Source organism: Salvelinus namaycush, chromosome 12 (genome assembly GCF_016432855.1).
Source record: "Salvelinus namaycush isolate Seneca chromosome 12, SaNama_1.0, whole genome shotgun sequence".
Classification (NCBI taxonomy): domain Eukaryota; kingdom Metazoa; phylum Chordata; class Actinopteri; order Salmoniformes; family Salmonidae; genus Salvelinus; species Salvelinus namaycush.
Window position 1 is genome coordinate 17,762,397 of NC_052318.1, and position 20,919 is coordinate 17,783,315.

Genomic DNA, 20,919 nt, shown 5'->3' on the forward strand with positions numbered 1-20,919 from the left:
CAGTATTTGTAAAGACTGGGAAATTGAAAGACAGGTTATAGAAAAAATGCATTTAAATATGATTTGATGGACAGCATTGAAGAAGCCCTTAAAACTAATAAACCAAAATAGGTAGTCATGTTTGATTTGACATTTTGGATTATGATAATAGATATTGAATAGCATCCATTTATACTTGACCTTAACCCCAGACAAAGATAGCCCTTAATACCAGACTTTAAATGTCTTTAAAATGGAAATAAACGATTTAAACATGCAGTGCAGGTTACACAGATATATTCATTAAGTTATTGCACTGTCACTGACCCACCTACTTTAAGTCAGTGATCATAAGAACTAGGACATAGAGGAAACCACCTTAAGAGTAGCAGGGCAAAGCCTTCCCGTAAACTGTCACTCTTTTGTAGCCCCAATGGTCCTTGGCACAACGATCCAGTACGCAATGAAGGCTACCATGGAGATACAGAGCGCGCCAACAATCCCTGCTGCTATGGCAACACCCTGCAAGGATCTGTGTTTTCCACCCAACTGCTCGACAACTGCAAAGAGGACACAGGTTCAGAGAAAATACTTCACAAAGATTGTTTCTAGACAACTTAAGTATTATGATATATCCTTTGAAATTCAAATATAAAGTACTCAGTGTCACCAGCAAAGCACCCCCTCACCATCACACCACCTCCATGCTTCACGGTGGGAACCACCAATGGGGAGATCATCCGTTCACCTACTCTGCGTCTCACAAAGACAGCGGTTGGAACCAAAAATCTCAAATTTGGACTCATCAGACCAAAGGACAAATTTCTGCCGATCTAATGTCCATTGCTCATGTTTCTTGGCCCAAGAAAGTCTCTTCCTCTTATTGGTGTCCTTTAGTAGTGGTTTCTTTGCAGCAATTTGACCATGAAGGCCTGATTCACGCAGTCTCCACTGAACAGCTGATGTTGAGATGTGTCTGTTACTTGAATTCTGAAGCATTTATTTGGGCTGCAATTTCTGAGGCTGGTAACTCTAATGAACTTATCCTCTGCAGCAGAGGTAACTGGGTATTCCTTTCCTGTGGCGGTCCTCTTGAGAGCCAGTTTCATCAAAGCGCTTGATGGTTTATGCGACTGCACTTGAAGAAACTTTAAAAGTTCTTGAAATGTTCCGCATTGACTGACCTTCATGTAATGAATGGACTGTCGTTTCTCTTTGCTTATTTGAGCTGTTCTTGCCATAATATGGACTGTATACCACCCCTACCTTGTCACAACACAACTGATCGGCTCAAACGCATTAAGAAGGAAAGAAATTCCACAAATTAACAAGGCACACCTCTTAATTGAAATGCATTCCAGGTGACTATTTCATGAAGCTGGTTGAGAGAATGCCAAGAGTGTGCAAAGTTGTCATCACGGCAAAGGGTGGCTACTTTGAAGAATCTCAATAAAGAAAATCCCTTGACTGAGTCGGTGTTTTTTGGTTGCTACATGATTCCATATGTGTTATTGAATAATTTTGATGTCTTCACTATTCTAAAATGTAGGAAATTGTAAAAATAAAGAAAAACCCTGGATTAGGTAGGTGCCTCCAAACTTTTGCCTGATACTGTAGCTATATCAATAGTTGTGATGAAAAGTAGATGCATACCTTCAGATACAATTCCGACAGTATCACCTGCATAAGAAATAAAAGGAAATTCTGTGTTCATAACATGAAAACCCCCTCAACCAAAACGGCATTACTGGTATATGAACGTGCAGTAAGTACATGTGATCAGTAAAGTGTTACTGTGCCTTCAATATATTTTAATCATTCTTGCTGATGGATCATTGAATGCTGATGTGAATGATGGTCATGAACGTTCAGTGGTTGTTGCTCACCGTTGTCCACTTGGGTGCGGATGGGGCCGGAGCTGACTGTGGCTGTGTCGGTCACAGACGTGTCCTGGACCTCCCGCTTCCTCCTTGAGCTGATGATGTCCGTGCAGTTCTGAGGAGAAAAGGGGTGGTTGGAATAGCTTTCTTACACAAGGTCATAGGTCATTGCTAGCATCATCTACTGTATGTTGCTCCATTGTTTGTCACCCTAACATGCATCCGTCATCCTGATCTTGACCTAATCTTGTCTGTTTACACTTATAAGATCTGATCACAATCAGATCACAATGCAACTTTAATCATAGTTTTTGTCATTGTTGTTCTGAACCCACTGCTCGCAAGTTGTCTTTAAATTTGCGTTAAATATGTGTAATTTAATTAGCCATGAAGATGTGGCCATTTTATGTAACTAAATAATCAAAGTCATTGCTCAATGAGTCTGACCGTGGTTGCGGGAAAAAAATGTAATGTTTGGTGTGCTCTTTTTTTTGTTTAAGCACCTGCCCCCCAAAAGGTCTGTGCACGGCCCTGTACATAGTGCCCCAAATCTCACAATGCCTGGATAGGTGTTTAAAGTGCCAGTAACCACATCTGATCATGCGATCTAATGCCCGACTGCAATGACGTGGCATTCAATTGTTGGTTAATTGGTGCATCACAACTACTTTGCAGATGGGCTGGAATGTGGCTACAACGTCCGCACAGGAGCAGTGACTGACCTGTTGCAGGGAGGTGCAGACGGACCTCTCACAGAGTCTGGTAGAGCAGTGCAGGTAGAAAGTGGACAACGTCCTGTTCTTGTGCTGGACGAAGCGGAAGGCCTCAAATGAGAAACGAGCTTCCTGCTGTTGCCCATTGACCCCCATCACCGTCTGGCCATCCCGGTTACACCTGAGCGAGGCAAGGCACTAAGTTATGTCTTGGGAAAAACTAGGTGATCTTGATAACATGATAATTAATCAATAGCTAGAATGTAGCTGCAACTGAGTTTCTAGTATTTTCCCCATCTGCTGTATGTACATGTTTTGTCCTATAGGATGTCTGAATATCTTAGTAATCTAATTATTCCCTAAAAGTGAAGCTTTGTGTGACTGACAACGTGTCCCAAAGGAGTAAGCTCGCACAGTTTCGCCTGGGTTGTCTCACTTACCCAACAAAGAGGTCATAATAAGTGCTGTTGACGGGGTAAGGACTGGTTGTGGCATAGCATCGGTCCAACAACACGTTGAACCTAGAAATGATGGAGAAGAAAACAATTGTTGGCGAAAATGTATTTTCTTTCATGTGAAATATTTGGCAATATTCTAAATGGGACCATTGACATAGTTTCTTTAAAAAGTTGATAATGAGGTTTGATAGGATTTTTATTTTTCACTTTCATGAAACAGATAGTTCCTGCCACTTAATCTGATTGGAAGAGATGCGTTAGCCGCTCCGTGTTGGCCCGAACAACACCCTTTAACTGTGACTATATTCACCATATAGCATGGCCTCTTGTGCCTTATTGCTTAAAACTCCATGTTTTCTTCAATTCAGATTTACTATACTCGTACCTTCCCGTGAGATTGGTGGCCTTGACCTCCACAAAGATGCGTGTCTTCAACGTCAAGCCTCCCTCAGGGACCTTGAGCTGGGTTGTGTAGAACCTGTCCTTGGAGCCAATCGGAACAAGACGGGGAAGACTGTCATTTGGGATCATTCAAGCATTCACAAGCACATTGGTCCTCTCAATATAGTTTAATTAAATTATGAACATTCATACCAGAAATACTGAAGGAAATCAGAACGTAAAAAATAAACATTTTGTGTGTTATTCCCTCCAAATCAATTTGGAAACTGCCAACACAGTTTTTTCCATGTGTACACTAAATATGATCTACAATTAGTGATTACACCTCACTTCCTTCTCCTCTGTCATAGAAAATGGATCATAGAAACACATTCTTACCGAGTAGAGCGTCATACTCAGGGTACTGATGAAACTCCCATTGCTGTCTTTGACTGCTAGGCTCACCCCAGACCTGTTTGTAAAAAACAAAATGTCTGTCTGTTAGCTACTATCAATTGCTTGAGAAAAACTGCAGCGTATCACCATCCAGGTCACCATATGATACACCGTATGATTCAACCCATAATACAAAACTCAGAAGCATCAGTCCACCTGCCATAACCAGCTATGGTAACTCCATACTTGCAAACACCACGTCACTGCTATGGTCAGGTTTGAGGTTGTTTTTATTTAAACTCGGTTCAGTCCCAGTTCGCATAAAACAATACTCCAATATCAATGTTATTGCAATCTTGTTATTTCTATTTGTTTTGGCATGAATCTGCCTCCATTTGATAACTTCCCATTGAGGGTTTTACTATTGAGGAAGTCCTTCCCTGAATTGACTTAGTTCAGATGAATTGACCCCAAACTTTGGTTATCATGAGTGAACCTAAGAGAAAAGGTGGCCTGGGTTACTCACACGGTCATCTCAGTGTTGTTGACCAAGTACTGGAGTGGATAGCGGCAGGAGAATTTGTAAATCATTTCCTGGCGGTAGGTGATCGTTCCCGCACTGGGGTCCAGAGAGTTGATCATGCCCGAGATGTTGACAAACTGAACGCTGGAGAAATCCGCAAAGAGCCCAGAACCCACCTCCTGAGTGATCTGTGTCAGAGAGAGAGAGTCACATGTTACTAGGTTCAGGGTCAAATCCATCTACCCAGAGTCGAAGCAACATCTTCTAGTGTCAACCACCAAATGTCTCCTCCACGGTCAGTGTGATACCATAGAAATATAATTACTCAAACAAACTAGAACTACCTTTATTTTGTTGTTGCAGGCGGACACCGCCTCCTCTGTGATGGAGAAGTTGTATTTCAGAATAGGCGGGTCGACAGTCCAATCGGGTGTCCCCCGGCACTCTCCCTTGAAGTACTGAGCGTTGAGGGACATCAGTGATTCATTGTATCCACCGAAGTAGACGGGACATAGCAAGATATGGAGCTCCATGCGATTCGTGCCACAGTAAACGTTAATGTCAGTGTTGGCTGAGGGGACAACAGATCACACATTACCACAGTAAACGTTAATGTCAGTGTTGGCTGAGGGGACACCAGGTCACACATTACCACAGTAAACGTTAATGTCAGTGTTGACTGAGGGGACACCAGATCACACATTACCACAGTAGACGTTAATGTCAGTGTTGACTGAGGGGACACCAGATCACACATTACCACAGTAGACGTTAATGTCAGTGTTGACTGAGGGGACACCAGGTCACACATTACCACAGTAGACGTTAATGTCAGTGTTGACTGAGGGGACACCAGGTCACACATTACCACAGTAGACGTTAATGTCAGTGTTGACTGAGGGGACACCAGGTCACACATTACCACAGTAGACGGTAATGTCAGTGTTGACTGAGGGGACACCAGGTCACACATTACCACAGTAGACGTTAATGTCAGTGTTGACTGAGGGGACACCAGGTCACACATTACCACAGTAGACGTTAATGTCAGTGTTGACTGAGGGGACACCAGGTCACACATTACCACAGTAGACGTTAATGTCAGTGTTGACTGAGGGGACACCAGGTCACACATTACCACAGTAGACGTTAATGTCAGTGTTGACTGAGGGGACACCAGGTCACACATTACCACAGTAGACGTTAATGTCAGTGTTGACTGAGGGGACACCAGGTCACACATTACCACAGTAGACGTTAATGTCAGTGTTGACTGAGGGGACACCAGGTCACACATTACCACAGTAGACGTTAATGTCAGTGTTGACTGAGGGGACACCAGGTCACACATTACCACAGTAAACGTTAATGTCAGTGTTGACTGAGGGGACACCAGGTCACACATTACCACAGTAGACGTTAATGTCAGTGTTGACTGAGGGGACACCAGGTCACACATTACCACAGTAGACGTTAATGTCAGTGTTGACTGAGGGGACACCAGGTCACACATTACCACAGTAGACGTTAATGTCAGTGTTGACTGAGGGGACACCAGGTCACACATTACCACAGTAGACGGTAATGTCAGTGTTGACTGAGGGGACACCAGGTCACACATTACCACAGTAGACGTTAATGTCAGTGTTGACTGAGGGGACACCAGGTCACACATTACCACAGTAAACGTTAATGTCAGTGTTGACTGAGGGGACACCAGGTCACACATTACCACAGTAGACGTTAATGTCAGTGTTGACTGAGGGGACACCAGGTCACACATTACCACAGTAAACGTTAATGTCAGTGTTGACTGAGGGGACACCAGGTCACACATTACCACAGTAGACTGTCCACTACTGTTCTGCCCACTTAACTCCTACAGTAGCTATAGGCGCTCTGTTTACTACAAGAAAGGCAAGCATTTCCAAAGGGGCATTTGAGTGCAATATTTAACATTTCTACAGTACATTTATCTGCCCAGTGCCTCATGAGTGTGCATGACCACATTTTCATTGCCTTTAAACCACGCAAACATGTTTACCTGACACCTGCGACCATGACACACATCTAACCCGTTCATACACTGCAAAGATGCATGACATCACATCTGGCCTATTTCCCATTGCCCACATATAGACCTCACTCAAAAAAACAAAGACTCCACAAACTGTAAAGAAGGAAAGGTGAGAAAGTGGAAGGGGGACAGGAAGGAAAGGTGTGAGACAGGTAGGGAGGAAGTGGAATTTGAGCTGCAGCTCCACTGACCTGGCTCCCTGAATGTACGGTGTGTCCTGCAGTAGTCATTTTGAGCCTGGACGAGAGGAATCAGAGCAAGCTGATACATGAGGGCCCGCCACATTGTCTTCAAACCAAAGGAGGGGGAAACCCAGATATCAGGATCTCTCTCTGAACTGCTTTTGCAAGGCCAATCTGACAGGTGAAATGTAAAATACTTTAATGTTCAATTAAATTTCTTGACAAAATGAAGAAGAGCAAAGGTACATTTATAGTGAATGGAGTCATGTGATAACTACGTACATGTAAGCACCCTATATGTTTTCATTGTTATTATTCATCCTTAAATTAACCAGGTGAGTCCAATCATTTATTCATGTATTTTTCAATGGCGCCCTAATTTCCCTTCCCATTCCTCCCTGTTGCATTGTTAACAATCATAATTGAGAAGATGTGAAATTACCTTGTGTGATGTATCTTCCCTCTCCTCTCTTTCAGTCTCGCTTTCTTATTCTCTTTCTCCCTTCATGAATCACAGCTATTTATACTGGCCTCCTTTGCAGTGAATGGGTGTGAAAGAGGGCAACCGACAAAAAACAGGTGGCTGGGAGAAGAAAAGGGAATGCCAAGAGAGCAATGCGAGAAGCTTAAACACCACTGGTGACTGCTTTGTCTTCAGGATCATCTGACACATCTCTGGAACACAATAACCTTTTATATTTAGTGGAAGTCTCTATGTTCTCCAGCTCTACACCACCGGTCTAAAGTTTTAGAACACACACTCATTCAAGGGTTTTTCTTTATTTGTACTATTTTCTACATTGAGATTCTTCAAATAGCCACCCTTTGTCTTGATGACAGCTTTGCACACTCTTGGCAATCTCTCAACCAGCTTCATGAGGTAGTCACCTGGAATTAAAACTTAATTTGAAGAATTTCTTTCCTTCTTAATGCATTCGAGCCAATCAGTTGTGTTGTGACAAGGTAGGGGTGGTATACAGAAGATACCCCTGTTTGGTAAAAGACCAAGTCCATATTATGGCAAGAACAGCTCAAATTAGCAATGAAAACCAACAGTCCATCATTACTTTAAGACATGGTCAGTTAATATGGAAAATTTCAAGAACTTTTAAAGTTTCTTCAAGTGCAGTCGCAAAAACCATCAAGCGCTTTGATGAAACTGGCTCTCATGAGGACCGCCACAGGAATGGAAGACCCAGAGTTACCTCTGCTGGAGAGGATAAGTTCATTAGAGTTACCAGCCTCAGAAATTGCCGCCCAAATAAATACTTCAGAGTTCAAGTAACAGACACATCTGAACATCAACTGTTCAGTGGAGACTGTGTGAATCAGGCATTCATGGTTGAATTGCTGCAAAGAAACCACTACTAAAGGACACCAATAATAAGAAGAGACTTGCTTGGGCTAAGAAACATGAGCAAAGGACATTAGACTGGTGGAAATCTGTCCTTTGGTCTGGAGTCCAAATTGGAGATTTTTGGTTCCAACCGCCGTGTCTTTGTGAGACACTGTGTGGGTGAACAGATGATCTCCGCATGTATATTTCCCACCGTAAAGCATTGAGGAGGAGGTGTTATGGTGTGGGGGTGCTTTGCTGGTGACACTGTCTGTGATTTATTTAGAAATCAAGGCACACACACAGCATTCTGCAGCGATATACCATCCCATATGGTTCGGGCTTAGTGGGACTATCATTTTTTGTTTTTTGTTTTTTAAGTTTTTTTTAAATAAATTTTACCCCTTTTTCTCCCCAATTTTCGTGGTATCCAATTGCTAGTAATTACTATCTTGTCTCATCGCTACAACTCCCGTACGGGCTCGGGAGAGACGAAGGTCGAAAGTCATGCGTCCTCCGAAGCACAACCCAACCAAGCCGCACTGCTTCTTAACACAGCGCGCCTCCAACCCGGAAGCCAGCCGCACCAATGTGTCGGAGGAAACACCGTGCACCCGCCCCCCTTGGTTAGCGCGCACTGCGCCCGGCCCGCCACAGGAGTCGCTGGAGCGCGATGAGACAAGGATATCCCTACCGGCCAAACCCTCCCTAACCCGGACGACGCTAGGCCAATTGTGCGTCGCCCCACGGACCCCCCGGTCGCGGCCGGCTGCGACAGAGCGCGAACCCAGAGACTCTGGTGGCACAGCTAGCGCTGCGATGCAGTGCCCTAGACCACTGCGCCACCCGGGAGGTCATTTGTTTTTTAACAGGACAATGACCCAATACACCTCCAGGCCGTGTAAGGGATATTTTACCAAGAAGGAGAGTGTTGGAGTGCTGCATCAGATGACCTGGCCTCCACATTCCCCCAACCATCTCAAAATGAGATGGTTTGGGATGAGTTGGACCGCAGAGTGAAGAAAAAGCAGCTGACAAGTGCTCAGTATATGTGGGAACTCCTTCAAGACTGTTGGAAAAGCATTCCGTGTGAAGCTGGTTGAGAGAATGCCAAGAGTGTGCATAGCTGTCATCAAGGCAAAGGATAGCTACTTGAAGAATATAAAATATATTTTGATTTGTTTAACACTTTTTTGATTACTACATGATTCCATATGTGTTATTTTCATAGTTTTGATGTCTTTACTTTTATTCTACAATGTAGAAAATAGTAAAAATAAAGAAAAACCCAATGAGTAAGTAGGTGTTCTAACACTTTTGACCGGTAGTGTACATTGAGACGTGATTTATTGTGATGATGAAGACATGGGCTGGTTAAAAGAGTTTGTCATCCCCCAAATTCAAATGTGAAATACTGTACAGTAGCATGCATGAGTCGAAACACTAAGCCTATAGGAGCATTTATAACGCAATATGAGCTATGCATAATGCATTATTCACAACATCAGCGCTATAACGCAATATGCCTTGCCTTTCTAAGGTCTTCGAAAGCCAAGTTAACAAACAGATCACCGGCCATTTCGAATCCCACCGTACCTTCTCCACTATGCAATCTGGTTTCCGAGCTGGTCATGGGTGCACCTTAGCCACGCTCAAGGTCCAAAAAGACATCATAACCGCCATCGATAAGAGACAATACTGTGTAGCCGTATTCATCGACCTGGCCAAGGCTTTCGACTCTGTCAATCACCACATTCTTATCGGCAGACTCAACAGCCTTGGTTTCTCAAATGACTGCCTCGCCTGGTTCACCAACTACTTCGCAGACAGATTTCTGTGTGTCAAATCGGAGGGCCTGTTGTCCGGACCTCTGGCAGTCTCTATGGGGGTGCCACAGGGTTCAATTCTCGGGCTGACTCTTTTCTCTGTATATATCAACAATGTCGCTCTTGCCGCGGGTGATTCCCTGATCCACCTCTACGCAGACGACACCATTCTGTATACATCTGGCCCTTCTTTGGACACTGTGTTAACTGACCTCCAAACGAGCTTCAATGCCATACAACACTCCTTCCGTAACCTCCAACTGCTCTTAAACGCAAGTAAAACCAAATGCATGCTTTTCAACCGTTCGCTGCCCGCACCCGCCCGCCCGACTAGCATCACTACTCTGGACGGTTCTGACCTAGAATACGTGGACAACTACAAATACCTAGGTGTCTGGCTAGACTGTAAACTCTCCTTGCAGACTCATATCAAACATCTCCAATCCAAAATCAAATCCAGAATCGACTTTCTATTTCGCAACAAAGCCTCCTTCACTCATGCCGCCAAACTTACCCTAGTAAAACTGACTATCCTACCGATTCTCGACTTCGGCGATGTCATCTACAAAATAGCTTCCAACACTCTACTCAGCAAACTGGATGCAGTCTATCACAGTGCCATCCGTTTTGTCACCAAAGCCCCTTATACCACCCACCACTGCGACCTGTATGTTCTAGTCGGCTGGCCCTCGCTACATATTCGTCGCCAGACCCACTGGCTCCAGGTCATCTATAAGGCTATGCTTGGTAAAGCTCCGCCTTATCTCAGCTCACTGGCCACGATAACAACACCCACCCGTAGCACGCGCTCCAGCAGGTATATCTCACTGGTCATCCCCAAAGCCAACACCTCCTTTGGCCGCCTTTCCTTACAGTTCTCTGCTGCCAGTGACTGGAACTAATTGCAAAAATCGCTGAAGCTCGAGACTTACATTTCCCTCACTAACTTTAAATATCACCTATCTGAGCAGCTAACCGATCGCTGCAGCTGTACATAGTCCATCTGTAAATAGCCCACCCAATCTACCTACCTCATCCCCATATTGTTTTTATTTACTTTTCTGCTTTTTTGCACACCAGTTTCACTACTTGCACATCATCATCTGCTCATCATCATCTGCTCATCTATCACTCCAGTGTTAATCTGCTAAATTGTAATTACTTTGCTACTATGGCCTATTTATTGCCTTACCTCCTCACGCCATTTGCACACACTGTATATAAACATTCTTTTTTTTCTATTGTGTTATTGACTGTACGCTTGTTTATTCCATGTGTAACTCTGTGCTGTTGTTTGTGTCGCACTGCTTTGCTTTATCTTGGCCAGGTCGCAGTTGTAAATGAGAACTTGTTCTCAACTAGCTTACCTGGTTAAATAAAGGTGAAAAAATAAAAAATAATTTAAAAAATAAAAGTTAAATAAATAAACTTCTCATAAACATCTGACTACATTTATAGTGCATTATGAACAAGGCTGTGGCTACATTGAGCGTTAGAAAGCCCTATATTAAACACTTCGCCTGCTCATAATGTTTTATGAATGTAGTTATACCTATGTAATGCATTATAGTAGATTATGTAAAGCCCATAAGGCATTATACATTTGCTTATAATGCATCACAAAGAAGGTATTCATAGTATCATCTTTGCCTTGTGAAAATTGTCATCAATTCACAAGTTGTTCAGTCTTTGAGTTGCATGCTTCTGGTCTGTGTGTAACGTACGTCACGCTTCTTGCTGATTTGGCTCACACCGAGGCTCGGACTCAGCACTTCTGCTTTGCTAGCACACGTGACCACCCTCCCGAAGTGTCTGACTAGTCTGCGCCACCGAAAAGTTAACAATTCTGCAGTGAAAATGGCAACACCTCATCTAAAGTGGCCTGTGTTTTGCTAAATGTCCCTATTGTGAACCAACTTGTGATGAAATCATTAAGACAGCGGCCATAAGACAACAAATTCACAGAATCCTCCCTCTGGAGATCCACAGTGGTAGAAATGTCCAGGAGACCTCCTCTACATGAGTTGCCTAACCTTATTGACAGTTCCACTATATGTTGATGAAAACCTGCCACCTGGTTGGAGGCGGTGAATGGGGGCGGAGTGGTGCCAGGAAAATAACCTCTTCCTTAACGTCAACAAAACGAAGGAGCTGATCGTGTACTTCAGGAGACAGCAGAGGGAACACGCCCCCATCCACATCGACGGGGCCGCAGTGGAGAATTTGAAAATCTTAAAGTTCCTTGGCATACACATCACTGATAATCTGAAATGCTTCAACCTCAGGAGGCTGAAGAAATTCTTCTTGGCCTCTAAGACCCTCACAAACTTTTACAGATGCACCATTGAGAGAATCTTGTCGGGCTGTATCCCTGCCTGGTACAGCAACTGTATCGCCCGCAACCGCAGGGCTCTCCAGAGGGTGGTGCGGTCTGCCCAATGCATCACCAGGGACCAACTGCCTGCACTCCAGGACATCTACAGCACCCGATGTCACAGGAAGGCCAAGAAGATCATCAAGGACCTCAGCCACCCGACCTCTGTTTGTTCACACCACTATCATCCAGAAGGCGAGGTCAGTACAGGTGCATCAAAGCTGGGACCGAGACTGTTAAAATGGCCATCACCAGCCGGCCTCCACCCAGCACCCTGCCCTGAACTTAGTCAGTCACTAGCCGGCTACCACCCGGTTACTCAACCCTGCACCTTAGAGGCTGCTGCCCTATGTACACAGACATGGAACACTGGTCACTTAAATAATGGAATTCTGGTCACTTTAATAATGTTTACATGCTGTTTTACCCATTTTATATGTATATACTGTATTCTAGTCAAGGCTCATCCTGTTCAACTATTGCTGTACATATATAGTGCCTTCGGAAAGTATTCAGACCCCTTATTTTCCACATTTTGTTACTTTAAAGCCTTATTCTAAAAGGGATTAAATAATACCCCATAATGACAAAGTATAAACAAGTTTAAAGACATTATTGCAAATGTAGAAAAACATTTTTTTTAAATGAAATATCACATTTGCATAACTATTCAGATCCTTTACTTAGTACTTTGTTGAAGCACCTTTGGCAGCGATTACAGCCTCAAGTTTCCTTGGGTATGACATTACAAGCTTGGCACACATGTATTTGGGGAGTTTCTCCCATTATTCTCTGCAGATCCTCTCAAGCTCTGTCAGGTTGGATGGGGAGCGTCGCTGCACAGCCATTTTCAGGTCTCTCCAGAGATGTTAGATCGGGTTCAAGTCCGGACTCTGGCTGGGCCACTCAAAGACATTCAGAGACTTATCCCGAAGCCACTCCTGCGTTGTGCTTAAGGTCGTAGTACTGTTCGAAGGTGAACCTTCGCCCCAGTCTGAGGTCTTGAGCGCTCTGGAGCAGGTTTTCATCAAGGATCTCGCTGTACTTTTCTCCGTTCATCTTTCCCTCAATCCTGGCTAGTCTTCCAGTCCCTGTCGCTGAAAAATATCACCACAGCATGATGCACCCACTACCATGCTTCACCTTAGGGATGGTGCCAGGTTTCCTCCAGACATGACGCTTGGCATTCAGGCCAACAAGTACAATTTTGGTTTCATCAGACCAGAGAATCCGACCATCACCCCTGGTGAGACAAAACCACGACTCGTCAGTGAAGAGCACTTTTTGCCAGTCCTGTCTGGTCCAGCGACGGTGGGTTTGTGCTGCCGGTGATGTCTGGTGAGGACCTGCCTCACAACAAGCCTACAAGCCTTCAGTCCAGCCTCTCTCGGCCTATTGCGGACAATCTGAGCACAGATGGAGGGATTGTGCGTTCCTGGTGTAACTCAGGCAGTTGTTGTTGCCATCCTGTACCTGTCCCGCAGGTGTGATGTTCTGATGTACCAATCGTGTGCAGATGCTGTTACACGTGGTCTGCCACTGCGAGGGCGATCAGCTGTCCATCCTGTTTCTCTGTAGCACTGTCTTAGGCGTCTCACAGTACGGACATTGCAATTTATTGCCCTGGCCACATCTGCAGTCCTCATGCCTCCTTGCAGCATGCCTAAGGCATGTTCACGCAGATGAGCAGGGACCCTGTGCACCTTTCTTTTGGCGTTTTTCAGAGTCAGTATAAAGGCCTCTTTAGTGTCCTAAGTTTTCATAACTGTGACCTTAATTGCCTACCGTCTGTAAGCTGTTAGTGTCTTAACGACCGTTCCACAGGTGCATGTTCATTAATTGTTTATGGTTCATTGAACAAGCATGGGAAACAGTGTTTAAACCCTTTACAATGAAGATCTGTGAAGTTATTTGGAATTTTACGAATTATTTTTTAAAGACATGGTCCTGAAAAAGGGACGTTTCTTTTTTTGCTGAGTTTACATTTGCAAAAATGTCTAAAAACCTGTTTTCATTTTGTCATTATGGGGTACTATGTGTAGATTGATGAGGAAATAAAATAATTGTATCCATTTTAGAATAAGGCTGTAATGTAACAAAATGTGGAAAAAGGAAGAGGTCTGAATACTTTCCGAATGCACTGTACTATTCTAGCCTACGTATTCTTCAGATTGTATACAGAATATATATTCTTACTGCCCATAATGTCTATGCATCCCATCACATATATAGACATATTTATGCTCCGGACTCCGACATTGCTCGTACTAATATTTCTAAATTACATTCTTTTACTTTAAGATTTGTGTGCATTGTTAAATATTACTCCAAGGTTGGAGCTAGGAACACAAGCATTTCACTACTCATGCAATAACATCTGCTAAATATGTGTTTGCAACCAATACAATTTGATTTGATTAGGTTCACAGTATGGATGGCACTTTTTATGGGAGCCTACAGTGCCTTCAGAAAGTATTCACACTGACTTTTTTCTAAGTTTTGTTACAGTCTGTGTAACACACAGTCTGTGTTACAGTTTTGTGTTACAGTCTGAATTTAAAATGGATTAAATTTACATTTTGTGTCACTGGCCTACACAATATACCCCATAATGTCAAAGCGGAATTTTGTCAATAGACATTTTTACAAATTAAAAAAGAATATTAAGCTGAAATGTCTTGTCTTGAGTCAATAAGTATTCAACCCCTTTGTTATGACAAGCCTAAATAAGTTCAGGAGTAAAATTATGCTTAAGAAGTGACATAATAAGTTGCATGGACTCACTGAGTGCAATAATAATGTTTAACATGATTTTAGAATGACCACCTCATCTCTATACCCCACACATACAATTACCTTTAAGGTCCCTCAGTCGAGCTGTGAATTTCAAACAAAGATTCAACCACAAAGACCAGGTTGATTTTCAAATGCTTCGCAAACAAAGGTACCTATTGGTACAATCTTTAAAAAAAACGTGCAATCTAGAACCAAAAAGGGTTCTTCGGCTGTCCACATAGGAGAACCCTTTGAAGAACCCCTTTTGGTTCCAGGTAGAACCTTTTTTGGTTCAATGTAGAACCCTTTCCACAGAGGGTTCTACATGTATTCCAAAATAGTTCTACCTGGAACCAAAAAGGGTTCTACCTGGAAATTAACTTTATGTCCTGAATACAAAGCATTATGTTTGGGGCAAATCCAACACATCCCTGAGTACCACTCTTCATATTTTCAAGCATGGTGGTGACTGCATCATGTTATGGGTATGCTTTTCATCGGCAAGAACTAGGGAGGTTTTTTTTGTTGATAAAAAGAAATGGAAGAGAGCTAAGCACAGGCAGAATATAGGAGGAAAACCTGGTTCAGTATGCTTTTCAACAGACAATGGGAAACAAATTCACTTTTCAGCAGGACAATAACCTGAAACACAAGGCCAAATCTACACTAGAGTTGCTTACCAAGACGACATTGAATGTTCCTGAGTGGCCTAGTTACAGTTTTGACTTAAATTGGCTTGAAAATCTATGGCAAGACTTGAAAATAGCTGTCTAGTAATGATCAACAATCCCCTTGACAGACCTTGAAGAATTTTTAAAAGAAGAATGTGCAAATATTGTACAATCCCGGTGTGCAAAGCTCAGAGACTTACCCCAAAAGATGTAATCGCTGCCAAAGGTGATTCTAATATGTATTGATTCAGGGTGTCGAATAATTATGTCATTTTTTACAAATGGATTTTGTGTAGATCGTTGATAAAAATAACAAAAAAGTTTTTTTATCCCACCTTGTAACACAATAAAATGTGGAAAAAGTGAAAGGGTGTGTAAACTTTCTGAAGGCAATGTTATAGTCGTCATGTGAAAACCTGTGTGTCTGCTGTTTGATATATAGAACAAATCACCTCTTCTTCTTCTCTCTTTTTGCTTTAGGCTACAACTGTATGCTTGGAATTGAGGTCTCTGACACATTCACTGCCTTTTTGAATGAGGGACACACCCAACAAGACAAAAAAAGGTGGTAATGTCAGCGTCGCCTGAACAATTGAGCTGGACCGGTTCCTTGTTAAACACAGGAGACTGAATGGAGCTAACAATGTCCTGCAGATGATCTTACAGAGAGTTTTTCTAAACATGTGTCTCTGAGAGCTACATAAGAGCTGAATAAGCCTGGTATTGAGGCTATCGCATTATTATTGGATCCCTCTATTAAGTGCCAATGCCGGTGTCAATTAACGTGAAGAAATTCCACATAGACAAGGTTCTCCATTCATATAAAATGGTTTCTATGTAGTCCATTTTTAGCTACTTTGCTGGTATTTACATGACACCAACTAAGAAACTATATTCAATGGATACTCAGAAAAGTGTAACTACTGTGCAGTTATTAGGGAATTACCTTTTTTTTTGCCATTTTTAGGTAATTTCTAAAGGAACTACCTGGTAAACAACGGGCTGTAAAAATCAAACGTTACGGTCATTCTTAACAATACTTGGCCATACAATGTAACAACGGATGCCTCATTACTCCCATCATTTTGGTCATTAAGGCTGATGTTAGAAGTTGGTGGCAGTGGCTAAATTAACAAACTATGGATTACTACTCTCAAAGTAAGGAAGCATGAGTCATTTTTTAAATTGGGGTGAACTATCCCACTAGAAAAGCCTGGTCTCGCGCCATCCCGTTTGTCATTTTGACTTCAACATTCTAACAGTCTAAGCTGCCATGGTGGACATTCCTGCAGTCAGCATTCCAATTGCACACTCTCTCAAAACTTGAGACATCTATGGCATTGTGTTGTGTGACAAAACTGCACATTTTAGTGGCCTTTTATTGTCTCCAGCACAAGGTGCACCTATGTAATGATCATGCTGCTTAATCAGCGTATTGATATGCCACACCTGTCAGGTGGATGGATTATCTTGGCAAAGGAGAAATGCTCACTAACAGGGATGTAAACAAATTTGTGCACAACATTTGAGAGAAATAAGCTTTTGGTAGGTCCGGAACATTTCTGGGATCTTCCATTTCAGCAAATGAAACATGGGACCAACACTTTACATGTTGATTTGATATTTTTCTTCATTGTAAATCAAAACGTGTGACCTGCATGAACCTCTATAGCACAGGTGTCAAACTCATTCCACGGGGGGCCGAGTGTCTGCGGGTTTTCGCTCCTCCCTTGTACTTGATTGATGAATTAACATCACTAATTAGTTAGGAACTCCCCACACCTGGTTGTCTAGGGCTTTATTGAAAGGAAAAACCAAAAACCTGCAGACACTAGGCCCTCCGTGGAATGAGTTTGACACCCCTGCTCTATAGGTTGATTTGAAAAAGTCTGTCTATTACACATGCTGTGCTGTTCATCATATTTCTTAATTCACTATTGACAATATGGTCACCCATCAAACTATTGTCAATTTAATCTTGTCTTTAGGCTACATCTATGTGTGCAATTAGTTCTGATATACTCTGTGGCTAGTTTATTAGGTACACCCATCTAGTAATCGGCCGGACTCACCTTTGCCTCCAGAACACCTTGAATTATTTGGGGCATGTAAACGTTGCTCAATTATTAAGAGGAGACCTAACGTTTGTCAGGAAAACATTCCTCACACCATTACACCATCGCCACCAGCCTGTACCGTTGACACCTGGCAGGATGGGGCCATGGACTCCTGCTGCTTACGCCAAATCCTGACTCTGCCATCAGCATGACGCTAGACGTTAGACCAGGCAATGTTTTTCCACTCCTCAATTGTCCAGTGGAGCCGCTTCTTCTTTTTTTAGATAAGAGTGGAACCCGATATAGTCGTCTGCTTCAATAACCCATCCGTGACAAGGACTGACGAGCTGTGCATGCCGAGATGCCGTTCTGCACATCACTGTTGTACTGTGTCGTTATCTGATTGTTTCAGGGATGGAAACTGGTAAGGGCCCAAAAAGGTGACACTGAAACATGCAAAACAATCCCTGCTAGGGGGAAAATGCAGGTTTTAACTAATTAAACAACAAAGAATATGATCTACAACTACATGATCAGGCTCTGTGTAAAATAAAAAGTGGTTAATGTGAACCTAACTCGCAGCTAAAAAATGTAAAGAAAGCAATCCAATGTTATTTGTTGCCTAAACTTTACTGCAAATGACACTTCTTGAGAAAAAACAATACACTAATATTGCAGTTAGCCATGACAGCCTTTATATTAGAACGCTTGTGACCACACACATCTAAATATTGCACATGGGAAAAAAACATCTTAAGTAGAAATAGAATGAAACAAACAAACAGGCATTCTATTTTTGTTCTATTATAGTGGCCACCGATCAAGTGCACAAGGCTACATGTGTGCAAAAATAACGTTCACCGAGTAAAAACTTTAATAATTCCCCCTGTCAAATTCAACACAACAAAAGCAATATATTTGGGCTACACTGCACATTATTACATTGTACACTTTCTGCCTGTGGACATCTGTTCTACAATAAGCCAGCAGAGCAAGATACCCTTTGTTGGCATAATGGATCTCTTTCAGGCAGAGAGTACACCTGGTATACCATTTTTTTAATCAGAGGGAAAGTGTGTGGTGTTCCTTTCACCTCTATAATGGCATCCAGCGTAAGCCAGGCCCAGCTCCAGTTACACTTGATCCCTGAATCCACTTGTTTAACAAGCAACGCCTCATTTTCACCTAATTCTCTCATTCTGAAAATAAACCACATAATGTAGAGGGAAAACAGTTCACAGATAGTAGTTAGTTGGTTAGCTAGTTAACATTTCACACAGATTGCCAGAATCCAGTAAGCAACTAACAGTAACGCGTTATAACTTGAGGAATGGCAAGGAGTCGTATAACGTTACCAGTTAATACTATAGCGAATTGGTTAGGTTACTAACGTTAGCTAGCTAACATTACAACATAAGATGAGCTAACATTAGCTGTCTGAATTTATTAGCCAGCTAATTTTCACACCATCAAATAATTGAGTTTATCAGTTAAGTTGGCTAACGTTGCTCAGCATTTCTCTGGCTAGCTACTCCGGTCCAGCTAGCAAGATACTTAACAATGCTAACAATACTTGTTCCACCATACTTTCTCCCTCACCTCAAACTTTATATAATTGATATTATAGAGCTTTATATTTTATTTATTTTTAGCTTTTATTTAACTAGGCAAGTCAGTTAAGAACAAATTCTTATTTACAATGACGGCCTAGGAACAGTGAGTTAACTGCCTCGTTCAGGGGCAGAATGACAGATTTTTACCTTGTCAGCTCTGGGATCCGATCTAGCAACCTTTCGGTTACTGGCCCAACGCTCTTACCACTAGGCTACCTGCCTATAGCACCAAGGTTCATCAAAGTAACCATACAGTATCACCTTCCAGGTTATTAGACTTGAAATATATATGTAGCCTACTTGCCAAGATATGCTATTCTACTTAAAAAGGTGTCTGACACTCCGAAATATATACCTGTCTGTTTGTCCCTAATAAACCTCAGAGTATTTCGGACATCTGAGTGCTCCTTTTTCTTTTCCTAGGATAGTGTCCTGGGGTAAGATGTTTTTTGTATTCTACAGTTGGAACCAAGAGTTTTGTTAACTTATTTAGCAAAAACAGAAAACACTTTGGGGTCAAATATACTGTAAAACAGTCCACATAATAACGTTTTATAGAATTCCATGTCCACAACCTCTATGAATTTACCTTTGGTTTCATTTTCACCACCTGCGGGCAACACCCTCAATAAGCACATAATACATGATTAAATCTGGTCTTGCAGTGTATACTGTAGTATCCTATACTGTTTTAGATTTCATGGGTATTTGAGCTCATAAAATGTCGTATGGACATGAGTAACTGCCTTCTTTGGGTGGCGTATAATATGGTTGTATCCTAATATTCCTTTCCTCTACTGTTTTTCTTCATTATTACCACTGATAGATGAAAGGGCAGAATAGATTTTCACCGAACTGCTTTCAGTTTCAGTGTTCTACTTCCTCCAGATTAGTGTTCATGAACTGAAGGAAAAGAGACGAGAGGAAGATTTTTGGGACTATTAGGCTGCATCCCAATTCTCCACACTTCTCCCAAAGTGTGCATGTGCATTGTGCACACTCCCTCTCATGGATTTAAAAGCATTGGATAGGTGAAATCATTGTCTGGAAGGGGTTTTCACCATTGTTAATGGGAGTGTGCAAGTGCACACTTTGGGAGATGGGTGGAGAATTGGGGCCCAGTCATGGACCACAGTCAAAAAAGCATCCGACGAAGAGACACCACATATAGGAGACAGTGTTGCAACAAGATTCAAATATGGTCATCTTTACTTTGAACAGATCACCTGTACATAAAATAGACATTTGCGTCTTGGCTTCTATTGCCATATGTTGGTATCAGTGGAGGCTGTTCAGGGCAGGACGGCTCATAATAATGGCTGGAATGGAGCAAATGGAATGACATCAAACCATGTGTATGACGTATTTGATACCATTCCACTGTTCTATATCGTAGAGCTCCACCCCATAGGGGAGAGCTGCTCCTAGTGGTTTACCCTGCTGCCTAGGCAGCGAATAGCCTGAGAAAAAAGTATGCACACACCTGCAGCCAATAGGAGTACAGGTGTCCCTATATAAAGGGGACATTTTCGTCGATATCCGTTCTCGACGTCGTCCTTCACTAGCACGCCTTTCCCACCCCCAAAGGCTCTTTTAAGAGCCGAGTGTCGCTGCTCCTCTATGGTGGCGTCGGACCCACACGACTTATGTTTCGTGAGCTTGGGTCATCAGGAATGCC

General features: G+C 42.6%; 1 protein-coding gene across 1 annotated transcript; it reads right to left on the reverse strand.

Moving 5' to 3' along the window:
- Positions 1 to 393: 393 nt before the first annotated feature.
- On the reverse strand, positions 394 to 6,692 carry LOC120056790 (zona pellucida-like domain-containing protein 1). The gene is made up of 19 exons (XM_039004994.1): positions 6,599 to 6,692; positions 6,063 to 6,089; positions 5,955 to 5,981; positions 5,847 to 5,873; positions 5,739 to 5,765; positions 5,631 to 5,657; positions 5,523 to 5,549; positions 5,415 to 5,441; positions 5,307 to 5,333; positions 5,145 to 5,171; positions 5,037 to 5,063; positions 4,675 to 4,901; positions 4,334 to 4,518; positions 3,811 to 3,883; positions 3,416 to 3,513; positions 3,013 to 3,093; positions 2,582 to 2,753; positions 1,866 to 1,974; positions 394 to 539 (listed from the first exon to the last, which is right to left on the reverse strand). Exons 1-19 carry the CDS (start codon positions 6,690 to 6,692, stop codon positions 394 to 396), a joined length of 1,455 nt encoding a protein of 484 aa, XP_038860922.1.
- Positions 6,693 to 20,919: the final 14,227 nt, after the last annotated feature.

Bases quoted from the DNA above. Each gene is read 5' to 3' on its own strand.
- LOC120056790 (XM_039004994.1), bottom strand. From the start codon at position 6,692: ATGTGGCGGGCCCTCATGTATCAGCTTGCTCTGATTCCTCTCGTCCAG. The intron at 5,766-5,846 runs GTAATGTGTGAC...GTGTCCCCTCAG, and splicing joins TGACATTAACGTCTACTGTG to TCAACACTGACATTAACGTC. The intron at 2,754-3,012 runs GTAAGTGAGACA...TGCCTCGCTCAG, and splicing joins TATTATGACCTCTTTGTTGG to GTGTAACCGGGATGGCCAGA.